Here is a 14,541-nt window from a genome sequence, read left to right as displayed (position 1 = left end):
AGTTATTTGATAAATTTCTTTTTTTGTTTTTAATTACATAAATTTTAAAAAACGTTGATATAAACATCATTATCACATAAATAACATAAAGATAACATGATGAAAATGTTATAACATAAAGATAACATGATGAAAAGGTTTTAACGTGATCAATCATATCTATATGAATCTTTTCACTATACTATAGAGAATATCACAAATGATTGTGTTATCGGGTATCTCTTGTTATCCCCCACATCTTTATCAATTATATATGATTTCTACGTAGTCATCCGGATCTATAATTTTTTCCTCTCATCTAACTTATAATATTTTTAAATATATTTCTTATAATTTTTTGTATTCTATAAAAAAATATAATATTTTAAAGATATATCAATTTATAAAATATTTTATACAATTTTTTTTTTTAAATCTTTATTAATTTGGAATCCGGGACACTTACCAATAAAATTAATATTTTCTTTCTTTTTTAGTTTTTTTACAATTTAAAAAAGAAAAAGAAAAAGAAAGGCCCATAGTTAAGCCTCCTTCTATCATATCCCATAATGCCACGTAAAAAATAAAGACAACAAAGTTTAAATATTTAAAAAAAAGAAAAAAGAAAAAGACAAAAAGTAAAAAAAAAACATTTCTTTCTTTGTACTTTGCTCAGCTCAAAAGGCATCCAAGATTCCAATGGCCAAGCCACCTCTCCATCGACCACCATGGTAGCCTCCTGTCTCAGTCCCACCTCCCTGTACGGAGGCTACCTCCGCCGCTGTTTCACCGCATCGGGGTTGTCCTCGCAAACCATTGATATCGACCACCAAACGAGTATCCACTTCTGGGGCCCCAACACAGCCTCCCATAAACCTGTACTACTTCTGATTCACGGGTTCGGGCCAGTCTGCCTTTGGCAGTGGCGCCGTCAGGTACAGTATTTCTGTGCGGACTTCGATGTCTACGTGCCTGACCTCATCTTCTTCGGCGACTCCACCACCACGTCGTCGGACCGGACAGAGGTTTTTCAGGCGGTTTCGATCGGAAAACTGCTGGAGAAGGTGGGAATTGAAAGGTACGCTGTAATGGGGACGAGCTACGGCGGCTTCGTTGCGTACCACATGGCTTATATGTGGCCGGAGAGGGTGGAGAAGGTGGTGATAGCGAGCTCGGCGGTGAATTTGATTAGGAGAGATAACGAGGAGCTGTTGCAGAGGGCGAAATTGAAGGAGATTGAGGATCTGATGCTGCCGCGGACGGCGGAGCAGCTCAGGACGTTGACTTCTCTGGCGGTGTTCAAGCGTTTACCGACGATTCCGAATTTCTTGTGGAATGACATTATCGACGTGAGTGCTCTTTCTTGAATGAATTCTCCAATAATTTTCTTTTCCTTTCTCCCCTGCTTTCTCTTGAACCTATTGGAAAACATTTTTTAAAAACATTTCTTGCTTTTAGAAAACAAAATTGTAACTTAATACGAAACAGTTTCTTTGGCTTATTTTCTCTCAAATTTATCAAGCAAAATAACATCAATTGCAAATTATTTCAATTTTTTTCTTAATTTCAATCAAAATTTAAAAATTTAAAGTTAGACCCTTCATGATTGTAATCGTTAATGGGCAAAATTTTTCTTTCATGTGTAAATTTGCAGAAGCTATACTCTGACAATAGAGAGGAAAAGAAGGGACTTTTGAAGGGATTAACACTCGGACGCGAAGATACACCAAACATATCTCCTCTTCAACAGGTACTTCTTGATGATCAATAATCACCTTAATCTTAAATTATTTATGTTATTTTTGGAATAAAAAATAATAATAAATTTATTTTATCATGAAACCAAGATAATTAAAATTATTAAAATAATTATATATTTTTAAATTATTTAATATTCATATAAAAGAGATAAATAAGTGAAAAAAGTATGACTTTACATATTAAAGTAATTTATTATTATTATTATTATTTTTTGCATTTTCCTTTCGAACTTTTTAGTTATGTTTGATTCCTGTAAATTTTGAGTGCAAACGTAAGGAAAATAAAATAGAAAGGAAAAGTGGAAGGAAATAAAAAATATATTTAAAATTAATAAATTATTTTTATATATTTCTTCAAACTCATTTTACTTAATTTCCTCCGTTATATAAGGATTAATTAATTTTAAAATATATAAAATTTTAATTAATTTTAATTATATTTAATTTAAAAAAAATTATAATGAAACCAAACATGAGAATATATTAAATTTCTAAGAATCAAACATGATTGGTAGTGAGAAAATATATTAAATTTATTTTTCAGAAAAAGTACTTTCCAAGTACTAAAGAAAAAGTACTTTTCAAGTACTTTAATCATAACCTTAATACTTGCAAAAATAATTTATTGATTTTAAATATATTTCTTATTTTCCTTTGATTTTTTTTATTTTTATTTTTATTTTATTTCTTTGATATTTTCTTTTAAATTTTTGAAGAACCAAACACAACCTAAAAGATTTTTCTTCTAATTTTCTCTAAATAAAGTAAAGATAATTTGAGAAAAAAATGCATTCCCTTCTCTTCTCTTTTCCATAGACAAGAAAATAATTTTTTTTTACTTTTTTTTGTCTTTTCTAATATGTTTTCTCTCCATTTTCTTTATGAGCTCTCTAACGTAGCATATTGTGATTGGGTTTTGCCTGCAGGAGGTGTTGATCATATGGGGAGACCATGACCAAATATTTCCCTTGGGAAAGGCTATTGAACTCAAAGAGTATGCATCCAAAACACCCTTGTAGTTCAAATTATTAAAAATAATAATAATAATAATAAAATAAAATGGGTTGTTTTTGTGAAGATTATAATTTCTAATTAATTTGACCTCTGATTATAGGGTTCTGGGAGAGAAGGCGAAGCTGGAAGTAATGAAGAAGACGGCACATATGCCCCAAGTTGAATTCCCGGAACGTTTCAATGCCATTGTCAAAAACTTCTTGTGTGCCTGATCTTTCATTTTCCTTCAATTATTCAAATAATATAAATACATTTATGTAGTATTTAAAATTATAAAATTAGTTATAGTTGATTTCCTAATATTGCAGCTATTACCCATCTCCATATATCTAAAACTTTTTAATTTAATTTTTTAATATGATATTATTCTTATAAATATTTTTGAAAATAGTAATAAAAAATTGTTTTGATAACCATTTTCCATAGTAGTAATGACCTATTTAGGAATTGTTTTTTATAATAATTTTCTGTTTTTCAAAACAAAAAACATAGAAAATACGTTTAATAATTAAAATTTAATTTCTCTTTTTGTTATTAAGAATATAAAACAAAGTATTTTCATATAATATCTTTTAGACGTTTTATGTTGTTTTCTAATAATTGCTTTAAGAAATAATTATATAAATATATAAAATAATAAAATATTAAATATAAAAATTTATTTTTAAAACATATTTTAAAATTTTAAATATAAATTACAAACATTTTAGATTTTTAAATAAATTTTTGTTTTACAAAAATCATATAACCATTTTAAATAAACCGTTGTTAAAAACTATTTTTTAGAATTGTTTTTAAAAACATTTATTAGATAGACCTTAAATGTTTTTTATATTTGAATTCCTGCATGCAATTTTTTTTTAACATTCTTCATTTTTTTCAATTGTTTCTTATAATAATCCATGAGAATACTTGGAAAATATCTTAAATTTATTTATTTTAAAATATATTTTTAAAACAGATTCTTTAAAAAAATATTTTTATGCAAAATTTATTAAACGTGTTTTTTAGTTTCAAAACCCAATCTCTATTTTAAAGAATAAAAATTTATTTTCAAAAACATTTTTTAAACAAATCATTGCTCCTTTAAAAAAATATTGTTAGACACACCAACTTTTATAAAATTAAATTTGATGAAATTTTTAAATATGCAACTTCAATCAAACTTCCAAATAAAATTTTCACATCTCGCCACAAAAATTAATATAATTTTTACTTTTAAATTTAGATAATTGCCACATATGATATAATAGGAAGGATCAGTCTATTTTAAATTATTTTCATTCTCTTCTAAAAAAATTTAAACAGGGAAAAGACCCAAACTCTTTTTTTAGATATTATTATTTTTCAAAAAATTTATTTTTAAATGATTAATTACATAAAAATATAATTTATAAATAAATAAATATTATACATTTTTATAATTCTTATTCTTTTATTTTATACATATCAAAAAGGAAAAAACTTGAAAAATAAACAAATTATTTTTATTTATTATTTTAAATCAAACAGACATAATATAAAAATAAAACAATAATCAAATTCACTTTAAATTTAACTCTAATATAAAAAACCAAAGCATTTCTAACTCGTTTATTTTTGTTCCAAATATATTCTATTATATCAGCATGATACTCGAAAAAACCCGTCCTTAATAAAAAAAATGATAAAAATGATGAATAATTTGTCTTCAACCCACCTTGTTTTCTTAAGGGGCTTTTTTTTTTTTCCTTATCTGTCACAATCCTCTAGTATTCCTCATGTTTGAAGCTTTGTATCAACTTTTCTTCACTCGGCTTTGACATTTCATCGTCTCTCAATTTTGTTATTGTGAGTTATCCCCTCTTTCAAACTACTACTTTGACAATTGTCATGCCCATCGTTTCAAATGCATATTTTTCCATATCAATCAAGAGAAAAGTCTGTTTGAATTTTGACCAAAATTCATTGTCAATATTTTATTTAGAATAGTTAAAACCAATTTAAAATATTTCCATATGTTTTTTTTTAAATTTTTTTATAGAGTGTTTTGAAAAATAATTGAAATTCATAAAGAAAAATTCAAGAAAAACTATTTTGCATATTTGAAATTAAAAAAAAATGATACTACTAATAATAATAATAAAAAAAATTGATTTTAAAATAAATGTTTTTTGAGAATTGATTTTTAAAATGATGTACATTAAAAAAAAAAAACCATTTTCAATGGATGTGAGGGTTTGGTCGTGTAATTAAAAAAAGTTTTGTTTTAAAAATAAAAAATTATTTTTAAAAATGAAGTGAAATAGAAAACATTTATTTTAGAATAAATAGAAGTTTTTATCAAAATTTTAAAAATTATAAAAAACAAATAACACTAAACATAAAATTATTACTCTTCCCGTTGTATGATGTAATATTGAAATTAAAAATTTATGATATTCTTTTGAATTATTTGAAATTAATAATAAATTTGCTATTTTTAAAAATGATTTGAAATTCAAAATCTGATTTAATTAAAGCATTTCAAAATACGTTAATTTGCATATAATAAAAAAGTTGATTAATTTACATGTTAAAAAAGTAAATTTATTTATTTTTAAATAAAAAATTGTTAGAGATAATTATTATTTATTTTTAAAAAAAAAATCAATTACACTTTTACCAAGATATTAATATTCATATTTTTATAAAATACTTAAAAATTGTTTTTCGCTTTTAAACTTAGAAAAAATTTTGAAAACAATTGTACCAATTGATTCAATGAATTTTAAAAAATATGTTTTTGTTTTTTAGAAATAGACACTTATTTTTCAATTTTAAATTTTAATAAACGTGTATTTTAATTTTAGAAATTAGAGTCCATTCAATAATACTTTCAAAAATAGTTTTTTGAGAATTTTTATATTTAAAAACTTAAATATTAAATATATATATTTTTTAAATTAGAAAATATTTCGAAACATGCCCTTGTTTTCAGGAATCATTTCCCAAACATATAAATATTTTTATCCTTTGGTCAAAGGGCTAAAATTAGCCACAGACCATAGCATCAAGACAAAGCACAAAAAAAGAAAAAAAAGGATCAGACGGCTGAAACAAGTTAGCGACATTCAACAAACGTCACAGACCGCTGGTCGAAAGACAAAATCCAAAAGGACAAAAAAAAAAAAAGAAAAAAAAAAGAAAAAAAAAAAAGGAAAACCCAGGCCTCCAGTCCACAGTAGTGTATATGGATATATATAGGAAGAGAGGAGGGCGTATGGATGGTGGATTTTCCCGAGAAAACAATTCCATTCTATTCTATGTAAACTGGTTTCCAACTTTCTTTCTTTTACTTTGACTGACGCCATTTCCTGAGCAGCTTTCGGCGCTCTTTCTCTTTCTCTCCTACCAGATTCGCTTCTCCTATCGCTCTCTTTCTCTGCACTTCTCCACATAAATATTAATAAATTTTTATATATTGCTCTGTGTGTGTATATATGCATAGTGTCAGTGACGGAATAGACAAGAGCAATCTTCAAATCAGGTACTTTCGATTTCTCCCTCTTTCTCTTTCTAGACCGTTCATTATTTTTTCTTTTTTTCTTTTTCATTTTTTTTAAATTGGTTGAATTTTTGGCAGAGATCTCTCTGGAGGATCGCGGAGGCGTAGATCGAAAGGTTTTCGCTAGGTCGGTTTTGGTTGTTGATTTTCTGGTAATGCTTTGTGTTTGGTGATTTTTGGGGGATTTTTGGAGGTGGAAATTTGTAGAGTGGAAGTGGGAGGTGGACGTTGGAGGGTTTGTGGAAGTTTTGGAAATTCTAGCCGAATTTATTTATTGTTTTCCTTTTTATTTTTTTTTCTTTTTTTCAGTATTTTTTTAAAGGTGCGTCGAAAAAGCATGAGAAATTGGTAATTGATTCAAAGGGATGGAGGGCAGAAACAGAGTATAAATTAATGTAAAAAACTGAGCTGTGCTGTAAACGCAGCACATTGATTGTGCATTGATACTTAGCATATTTATTGTTTGCACTTGTTGTAATTTTCCTGCTATCTTTGTAGAGAATTAACTCGGATTCATGAGAAATTGCATGTAATTCAGTGGACTTTTATTGCGATTTGATTACTAGTTGGCATGGTTTCCCCGCATACCCTTTTAAGCAAAACCAGAATCTGAGTGCATATGGAGGTAACTGGATTTCAGTGCTTGTATAACATTTCTTAGATAGATATAAAATTATTACAATTTTGTTGGTGGGCATAGCAAATATATGGGCAGAATAAAATGCCACAGTAGTATGTGCTAATTTCTCAGGTTTGATGTTTGGATGCTGCTGATTAAATGGAAATGGGTTTTATTCCTTGTTGAGATATAAGAAAACCATTCCATGGATTTTGTGTATTGGTTTGAACTCGCGGCTTTCATGTGAAAATGGGTTTAGGTCCTTGAGTGCCAAATTCTGTGTTCGTCCTTCTGAAAATTATCATCCAATTTTAGTATTTTGAATTGGAGGGTGAACTATCTTATGGGTCTTTATTTGAGAAAGATGCGGCTCCCTTATATTCCTGCTTAATGGTTTGTAGCTTTGTGATCAGGTCAGCTTGAACACATTGTGAGTGAGCTTTACAAAAGAGAGAATCTATCAGATTATTGTAGAATCCCCTACACATGGTGTGGCTTGATTAGTATATATTCTATGCTTTCTATTGTGATAGAAAGAATGGGTTCAATCTGCAGCAGACACAAACATTACCATGAAGCAGATGCTGAGGAGAATGCACAGGTAAAATATGGTTGACCAAAATCTATACTTGTTTATTTATTTTTTCTGCTGAGTTCTGTAGGGCAGCTTTGCAGTTTCCTATCTGTAATCATGCCATAACCATCTGTTTGATATTTTTCTCAGTTTACATAAGAGCCTTCAATTTGCTTCTAAACTCATCTATTTTCAGGCTGCAGAAATAGAAAGGAGGATTGAGCAAGAAACAAAAGCAGAAAAGCATATTCAGAAACTTCTACTGCTTGGTACATATGAATAAAATGGTGCTTCTTATTACATTTTTATCTTTTGGTTATTTGTTTTATTTTTTTCTTTAAAATATTGAGTTGCATGAAAAAAATTATGTTCTTAAGAATTCACGCTTGATGCAAATGCAAGGTAATGAGAAAAGAGAGCACAGGGGTACCATGCACTGACCCGGTTTGGTGCCTTCCAGAATTTAGGCAAACGTCTATAGTTACATATTAAAATGTTTGATGGGGGCCATACTGAGCTCTAATGTTTGTATCTAATTTGTTGGAATTTTCATAATATGATTCTGCATTTCAGAATGAGGACTTGGACTCGGTTCTCCACCAGTGTATTATACTGTGCCCTCAACCTGTCTTCAAAATCCTGTGGCCTATTGAGTGCTTTCCATCTCAATGCAGGCCCTGACCAATATTACCTACATTCCCAATTTGCATAGTGTGAATTTATTTCTGGTGACAAGTTATGATATTGCTAAATATTGCCTGCTGCTTTTTTAGGAATTTGTTTTCTTAAGTTTTGACTTAGGACTCAGCTACTGCACATACCAATTCAAATTTCATGTTCAACAAGCAGCTAAATCTTTCTATGCATGGCTTGTCTCAAGCATTGGTTCCTGCTAAAGGATAATCTTGGAGGCTGTGGTTTCCAGGTTTTTGCACCTTAGTTACTTCAATGGCTTAAAAGTGTTCGTCGTACATTGGTTTTGATTCCTTGCATAATCAAATAAAAAATTATAGATATGCCCTGTATGCATGTTCGTTTGGGCCATGGTGATTTTATGTCATTTTAATATTTACTTTAGAAAGCAGAATAATACTATTAATCAATGTTTTCAGAACGAGACCGGTTATTGAACCGGAAAAGTTCTATATATTTTATATATTATTAAAATAAATAAAAAATAAATAAAAGTAATAAATTCTATTTAAATTTTGACAGTTTCTTTTGAGTTTTTTCATAATATTTTTTACCTATAGATGTCAATCAACCCAATATTTTCAATAATTTCAATAAATTAAAATTTCAATGTGCAATAAATAAAACAAAAATAAAAAAATTAAATATTAAACATATTATTACAATTATAATCAACAAAAAAATTAAAAATTAAAAATTAAGATATTAATATAAAACATAAAAATTAAATAAAAAAAATAAAAAATGGAAGGTGGCTGGAAGGTGTGCCGGTGGCGGCAAGGGCGCACGGGGGACTGTGTTTTGGGAGAAGAGGGGGGGGGGGGCTTCCGGCGAGACGACGCTCCAGTGGCCGGCGACAGTGGGAAGTACCAGCTAGGGCAGCTGTGCGGGGGTGGGAAGGAAAATGATCTTTTATACTCATCAAAATGGTGTCATTTTGATGCTGAGAAAAAAAAAAAAAAAAAGTGGTTGAACCGGACAGTTTGCTGATTGGATTGTCGGTTCAATCGGTTTGATTTTGGTTCAATCACTTTCTAGTCTAATTCACCGGACTGGACCGGAACCTTGACTGGCCGGCGGTTGGACCAACCGGTCCGGTTTTTAAAACCATGCTATTAATAGAGAGCAAGCATACGAAGAAAGGTTTGAACATCAAATGATTTATGTTATTGATTGAAAACTTGTCATTTGCGAGAATCTAAGAGTTCAATCCTCTTGTTTTTAGGAATGCTTGTAGTTTCTTGTTGGCGCAGTTGGGGTTAGCAGATGTATTTTAGACTGTTTTTTATTTAGACTTTAGCTCTTGGAACTTTTTAGTAATGAATATTTTTTCATTTTATTTTTTTATTTTTTAAATTCCTTTTCTTATTTGAATGCTTGTTCCTTTTTTCTTCTTCTTTTGTGTTGCTCAAAATTTGACATGTCAATACACTGGTTGTTAAGGTGCTGGAGAGTCGGGGAAGTCCACAATTTTTAAGCAGGCAAGTCATAATATTAGCCGTCCCATGAATTGTGTAGCTTGCACTTGTTTTTCTCTGTATACAGAGAATGCTGATACTTCATTTTATGTGATTGGCGTGCAGATAAAACTTTTGTTTCAAACTGGCTTTGACGAGGCAGAGCTAAAGAGCTATATCTCAGTCGTCCATGCCAATGTATATCAGACAATAAAAGTATGCAATACTTGAAAGGGTGTGTTGGTTATTTCCCTGTTTGCAAAATATAAGTAGTACCTAGTGTCAGCTGCTTAATAGGGATATGCATATTTTTTTATCATGAGATGAGTTGAAATCATGTATTCAAAGCTAGAAGAGATGAGATGTAATCTTTGTATTCAAAGCTTACTGTTTTTCTTGAACAGGTTTTGTATGATGGGTCAAGGGAATTGGCTCAAAATACAACGGATTCCTCAAAGTATGCTTTGTCCATTGAAAATAAGGTTTGGGTTTCAATCTCATCGTCTATTACACAATCTTTCTGCACTCCTCTTTTGAAATGGTTGACAGTAGTTAAACAAAGAATGTTGTTTTAAGCTATAATAGTCTGCATTCATTTATTTGTTTGAAAACCTTTTAGCCAGCGATTAAACATCCATTCTGTACCAGGATATAGGAGAAAAATTATCAGAAATTGGAGGCAGGTTAGATTATCCACGTCTCACAAGAGAGCTTGCAAATGAGATAGAGACGCTGTGGAAAGATGCTGCAATTCAGGTTGTTTCTGCTTCATTCAGATGAGAAAAGTTTATTACTGTCTGGTCCTGTTCTAAATGAAATGTTTTCAGCATCTAATTTTGCTTTGAACATGTAGGAAACTTATTCTCGTGGTAATGAACTTCAAGTGCCGGATTGTGCACATTATTTTATGGATAATTTGGAGAGATTGTCTGATGCAAATTATGTTCCAACAAAGGTATCTTGAGTTCATGATATCTTATTATATTGTTATACAAAACAGTTAGCAGATGATCAATTTCTGGTTCAGAATTATCATTATTTTTTTTTATAGGTTTCTAGTTGTCAGAATTATGATGTTGGAAAATAGGGAAATTTTATATATGAATAACTTAGCCCCAGTAATTAATTTTGTTTGGAGATCCTGCAGATTTTGCACATTTTTATTAAGAATCAACAAGTAATTTCTACTATCAATTACCAATTGAAAGTATGTTTTGATGTGAAATCATATATTAAAGAACCTCAATGAGTTGGAAGGTGTATTATTACATTCCGCATTCCTTTTTTTAGCTTCTAAGTTGTTTTTTGTTGTTTCCATTGACAACTGCATTTGTATTCTAATGTTAGATATGTGCTAAGTGTCATAAATTTACATAAAATGTGTAGTATCAAGAGCTGCTCCCTCAAACTAAATGTAGGTAAAGCAAAGAAACAGTACAATAGAAGGGAAGACTATCCTATGAGATAAGAGTGCATTGCATTGTTATCTTCTCTCAAGAACTGCTCCCCCAAAACCATCAGTTGGAAAACCCAACAAACAATACATTTGAAGGGGAGAATAAAAAAAATCCTATCCCTTAGAGTGCATTGTATTGTCATCTTCTCTGTACTATCTTTTTGTCAGTATTACCTGAAAATTTTTGTTATAGAAGTCTAGCTTTTCCATGATCGTCATTGTGTCTTCTATAATGCAGGAGGATGTTCTCTATGCAAGAATTCGTACAACAGGTGTCGTAGAAATCCAGTTCAGGTATATTTTGCTTAATTGCTTGGTCCTCCCATTCCTGAATCATGCTTTTCAGATGCTGTTTGATTTTTATCATGTTTGTTTCAATCAGGCTTTATTTACTGTTTAACTTTAGTTGTGCACTAGTGAAAATACTTATTAAAAAATGCATTTTGGTCAATGTTGAACTGGTTCTGTAGCTTCATTCAAGCATAGATGACATATCACATCTTTCATGTTTGGAGCTGAATCTCTCTTATCTTTTCCTCTTTCAGACAACATTTCTCATTTGCACCTTTCATAAGGAGAAGGATAAACAATCATTACTTGAAATAGTAAATCATGATGTTATAGCATTGTACCTCCTGGATGCTACTGTGATCATACATGGATTTATGTAACATTTGAGCATGATAGCTTACTCCTACATTTGTGTGTCAAATTTTGTAGCTTCATGTGGTGGATTCAATAAAGTACTCATTTTTATTTTTAGAAGTTAGAACATGTCTGGATTTTGCTTCCCTGATAAGTCAATTAATGACTTAGTGCTGATTATAATGTCTACAGTCCTGTTGGAGAGAATAAGAAAAGTGGCGAAGTATATAGATTATTCGATGTTGGAGGCCAGAGAAATGAAAGAAGGAAATGGATCCATTTATTTGAAGGTGTTACAGCTGTAATTTTTTGTGCTGCTATTAGCGAGTAAGATTACTATTTCTTTCATCAACCAGCTACACAATCATATATGCATGTGGCATTTATGACTTTTCAGACTGCCTTTCAACCAGCTATAATCTATTGCCCCTCTAGTTTGTTAATGAATTTTTTGCCTCTTCAATGGTTATAAATGTTTATATACTCTATGTTATTGTGAGAAAGAGGCCCTTGAGGCTTGACTCAAGTGGTAAAGGGATGGGGAGGGTTTGTGGGAGGTTCTAGGTTCAAGTCCCAATGGGGACAAAAATTTACCTGCCAAAAAAAATGTTATTGTGAGAAAGATAGAGGACCTCTCATGCTTGAGAAACACAATGGTTGCCCTTTCTTTCTTTGGATAGAAGATTGTTTGGGAAGTGTTCTGTTGAAAAAAGTGACAGAAAATAGAAAAATAAAAGTAAAAATTCATTTTGGTGTTCCCAGGTTGGGCATTTAGTAGGGACAAGTTGCCATCCCATCCCATCCCACCCCACCCAGTGATAAGGAAGATGATAATGCTATGGCTATTGTCAAAATTGTGTCATGCTGAAGATGCTTTCAATTGATGATTGTGTTCCAGGTATGACCAGACTCTCTTCGAGGATGAAAACAAGAACCGAATGATGGAGACAAAGGAACTCTTTGAGTGGGTCCTGAAGCAACCATGTTTTCAGGTTTACTTTTGTATCACTTCTACTATTAAACTTTCATTTTCTTGATATGATGGATATTGCTTTTCCAACTTATTCTATTGTTCTTTCTCTTTATTCCTTTCTAATTATTGTAAATATTGCACACCGGGCTCTTTTTTTTTTTTTTTTTTAATAATTTCTTAAATTAGTTCAAGCTGAGAAACTTTATTTCAAGATTGTTGGGATTTTCTTATGACTTCTGTTTATTTCCTTTGTGCAGAAAACATCCTTCATGCTGTTTTTAAACAAGTTTGATATATTTGAGAAGAAAGTTATAAAAGTAAGAGCTGATAAAAGCAGTATACATCTTACTCATACCTGAAAAAGTTTACCAGTTTGGATCTTTGATATTTTCTGCATTGTAGGTGCCACTAAATGTATGTGAATGGTTCAAAGACTACCAACCAGTTTCAACAGGAAAACAAGAAATTGAGCATGCATACGAGTAAGCATCTTTCTGGTTCTTTTTCTTTGGAAAATAGGAATTGAAAACCGTAAGGATTTCCAGAGTTGGTCATACTCTTCCAATTGGGTTGTTTCCCTTGCTACTACTAACAATATGCTATAATCTTCTTGGTTGACAGTTGGTTTTTAATTTAATTTCCAGAGTTGAGGAGAAAATTGAGTATAGATATAAGAGAACAAGAGGTTGTGATGAAGTGGCAAAATGAAATGGTGCTATATAGCAGCATTCCATTATCACACGTATGATTTCCTACATATCGAAACCTCCCTCATGTTCTTGTATTGAAAGGAAACCCTGTCTTAGCAGCTGTTTTCCACTGGACAATCATAACTCTTGTAGGTGATATCTAGAAGATGGTCCTTTGACTCTAGTTAGCTTCTTTGATTGGTTGAGCACTCGTTGAGGGTGGGTGTTGTTGTTGTACCCCTTCCTGTTTTGTAGCCTTTTTTTCTTGGTTGTGCCTTTTGGCAGTCAGTGTATGCATCCTGTATACTTTGGGTTGCTCTTTTGGTGCCTCTTTTTAATATATTTATACTTCTTTATCTATCAAGAACAAAGAGTGATATCTAGATTCTGGGGTTTCCAAGTCTTTTAAATAACTGTTTGACATTGGTTCATGGACTAAATGAGCATTCCATGTTATGGAACTTGGCCTGCAGGTTTGTTAAGAAGAAATTTGAAGAGTTGTATTTTCAGAGCACTGCTCCTGATTGTGTGGACCGCGTCTTTAAGATATACAGGACCACTGCCCTTGATCAAAAGCTTGTGAAGAAAACCTTCAAGCTGGTAGATGAGACTTTGAGAAGGAGAAATCTCTTTGAGGCTGGCTTGTTGTGACCATGGAGCAATTTCTGAGAAAAGCATGTCAATATTTTGAAGGACTTGATCAGATTTTTGGCATTAGAAGGAACACCCCCCAACCCATTCACCTCTGGTATATTGAGTTCATCAAAAAATTCTATATTTTAAAAAGTTTTGGACTCCCATTTGTTTTCAATGCAAGTTAAGAGAACTTTGATTCTTTCCCCATGATTTTCTTGGCTGGTGGTTTGGTTTCGGGGAAAGCTCAGCCCCAAGAATCTATTCTATTGTTCGATTGTTGCTTTTTGTGGGTATTGAATCATCATACATGTTATAAACTTCATTCTTTGATCCTTATACAGCTCATTGCCTATAATTTTTTCCTGCCAAGCATTGTGGAAGAGTTAATTGTAGGTGTCGATTTTTATAATTCTCCATTTCTCTTCTTTTTGCATGTTATAAACTGATTCTTAGCATACATAATGCGTTCAATGGGAATCATGGGATATATAGAGTAGGAGTCTAGAATTTGTTTTTCCTG

At 31.0% G+C, this 14,541-nt stretch overlaps 2 protein-coding genes across 5 annotated transcripts; both read left to right on the top strand.

The window, feature by feature from the left end:
- Window positions 1–604: 604 nt before the first annotated feature.
- LOC100266471 (uncharacterized) lies at window positions 605–3,053 on the top strand. Its single transcript, XM_002281772.5, has 4 exons — window positions 605–1,328; window positions 1,634–1,729; window positions 2,666–2,733; window positions 2,854–3,053. Exons 1-4 carry the CDS (start codon window positions 708–710, stop codon window positions 2,963–2,965), a joined length of 897 nt encoding a protein of 298 aa, XP_002281808.1. The 5' UTR covers window positions 605–707; the 3' UTR covers window positions 2,966–3,053.
- Window positions 3,054–5,962: 2,909 nt separating this feature from the next.
- Window positions 5,963–14,357, top strand: LOC100244127 (guanine nucleotide-binding protein alpha-1 subunit). Of its 4 annotated transcripts, none has more exons than XM_059736155.1 (16): window positions 5,963–6,261; window positions 6,358–6,406; window positions 6,778–6,904; window positions 7,317–7,499; window positions 7,669–7,741; window positions 9,609–9,646; window positions 9,749–9,838; window positions 10,027–10,104; window positions 10,271–10,378; window positions 10,476–10,577; window positions 11,317–11,372; window positions 11,916–12,050; window positions 12,622–12,715; window positions 12,954–13,013; window positions 13,099–13,178; window positions 13,859–14,357. In XM_059736155.1, exons 3-16 carry the CDS (start codon window positions 6,899–6,901, stop codon window positions 14,034–14,036), a joined length of 1,281 nt encoding a protein of 426 aa, XP_059592138.1. In that variant the 5' UTR covers window positions 5,963–6,261; window positions 6,358–6,406; window positions 6,778–6,898; the 3' UTR covers window positions 14,037–14,357. The 4 variants fall into 4 exon arrangements, with proteins under 4 accessions (XP_059592138.1, XP_010648394.1, XP_019075135.1 ...); XM_019219590.2 differs by having other exon boundaries at window positions 5,966–6,261; window positions 7,312–7,499; XM_010650092.3 differs by lacking the exon at window positions 6,778–6,904 and having other exon boundaries at window positions 5,965–6,261; window positions 7,312–7,499.
- Window positions 14,358–14,541: the final 184 nt, after the last annotated feature.

Source organism: Vitis vinifera, chromosome 4 (genome assembly GCF_030704535.1).
Source record: "Vitis vinifera cultivar Pinot Noir 40024 chromosome 4, ASM3070453v1".
Lineage (NCBI taxonomy): Eukaryota > Viridiplantae > Streptophyta > Magnoliopsida > Vitales > Vitaceae > Vitis > Vitis vinifera.
Note: the sequence above shows the minus strand (reverse complement) of the source record. Positions and strands in the feature narration are given on the sequence as shown.

What these genes read in the sequence shown, in the direction of transcription:
- LOC100266471 (XM_002281772.5), top strand. Translation starts at nt 708, where the DNA reads ATGGTAGCCTCCTGTCTCAGTCCCACCTCCCTGTACGGAGGCTACCTC. An exon ending in ACATATCTCCTCTTCAACAG is followed by an intron (nt 1,730 to 2,665) that starts GTACTTCTTGAT and finishes TTTTGCCTGCAG; the next exon opens with GAGGTGTTGATCATATGGGG. An exon ending in AAGGCTATTGAACTCAAAGA is followed by an intron (nt 2,734 to 2,853) that starts GTATGCATCCAA and finishes CTCTGATTATAG; the next exon opens with GGTTCTGGGAGAGAAGGCGA.
- LOC100244127 (XM_059736155.1), top strand. An exon ending in ATGCTGAGGAGAATGCACAG is followed by an intron (nt 7,500 to 7,668) that starts GTAAAATATGGT and finishes ATCTATTTTCAG; the next exon opens with GCTGCAGAAATAGAAAGGAG. An exon ending in AGTCCACAATTTTTAAGCAG is followed by an intron (nt 9,647 to 9,748) that starts GCAAGTCATAAT and finishes ATTGGCGTGCAG; the next exon opens with ATAAAACTTTTGTTTCAAAC.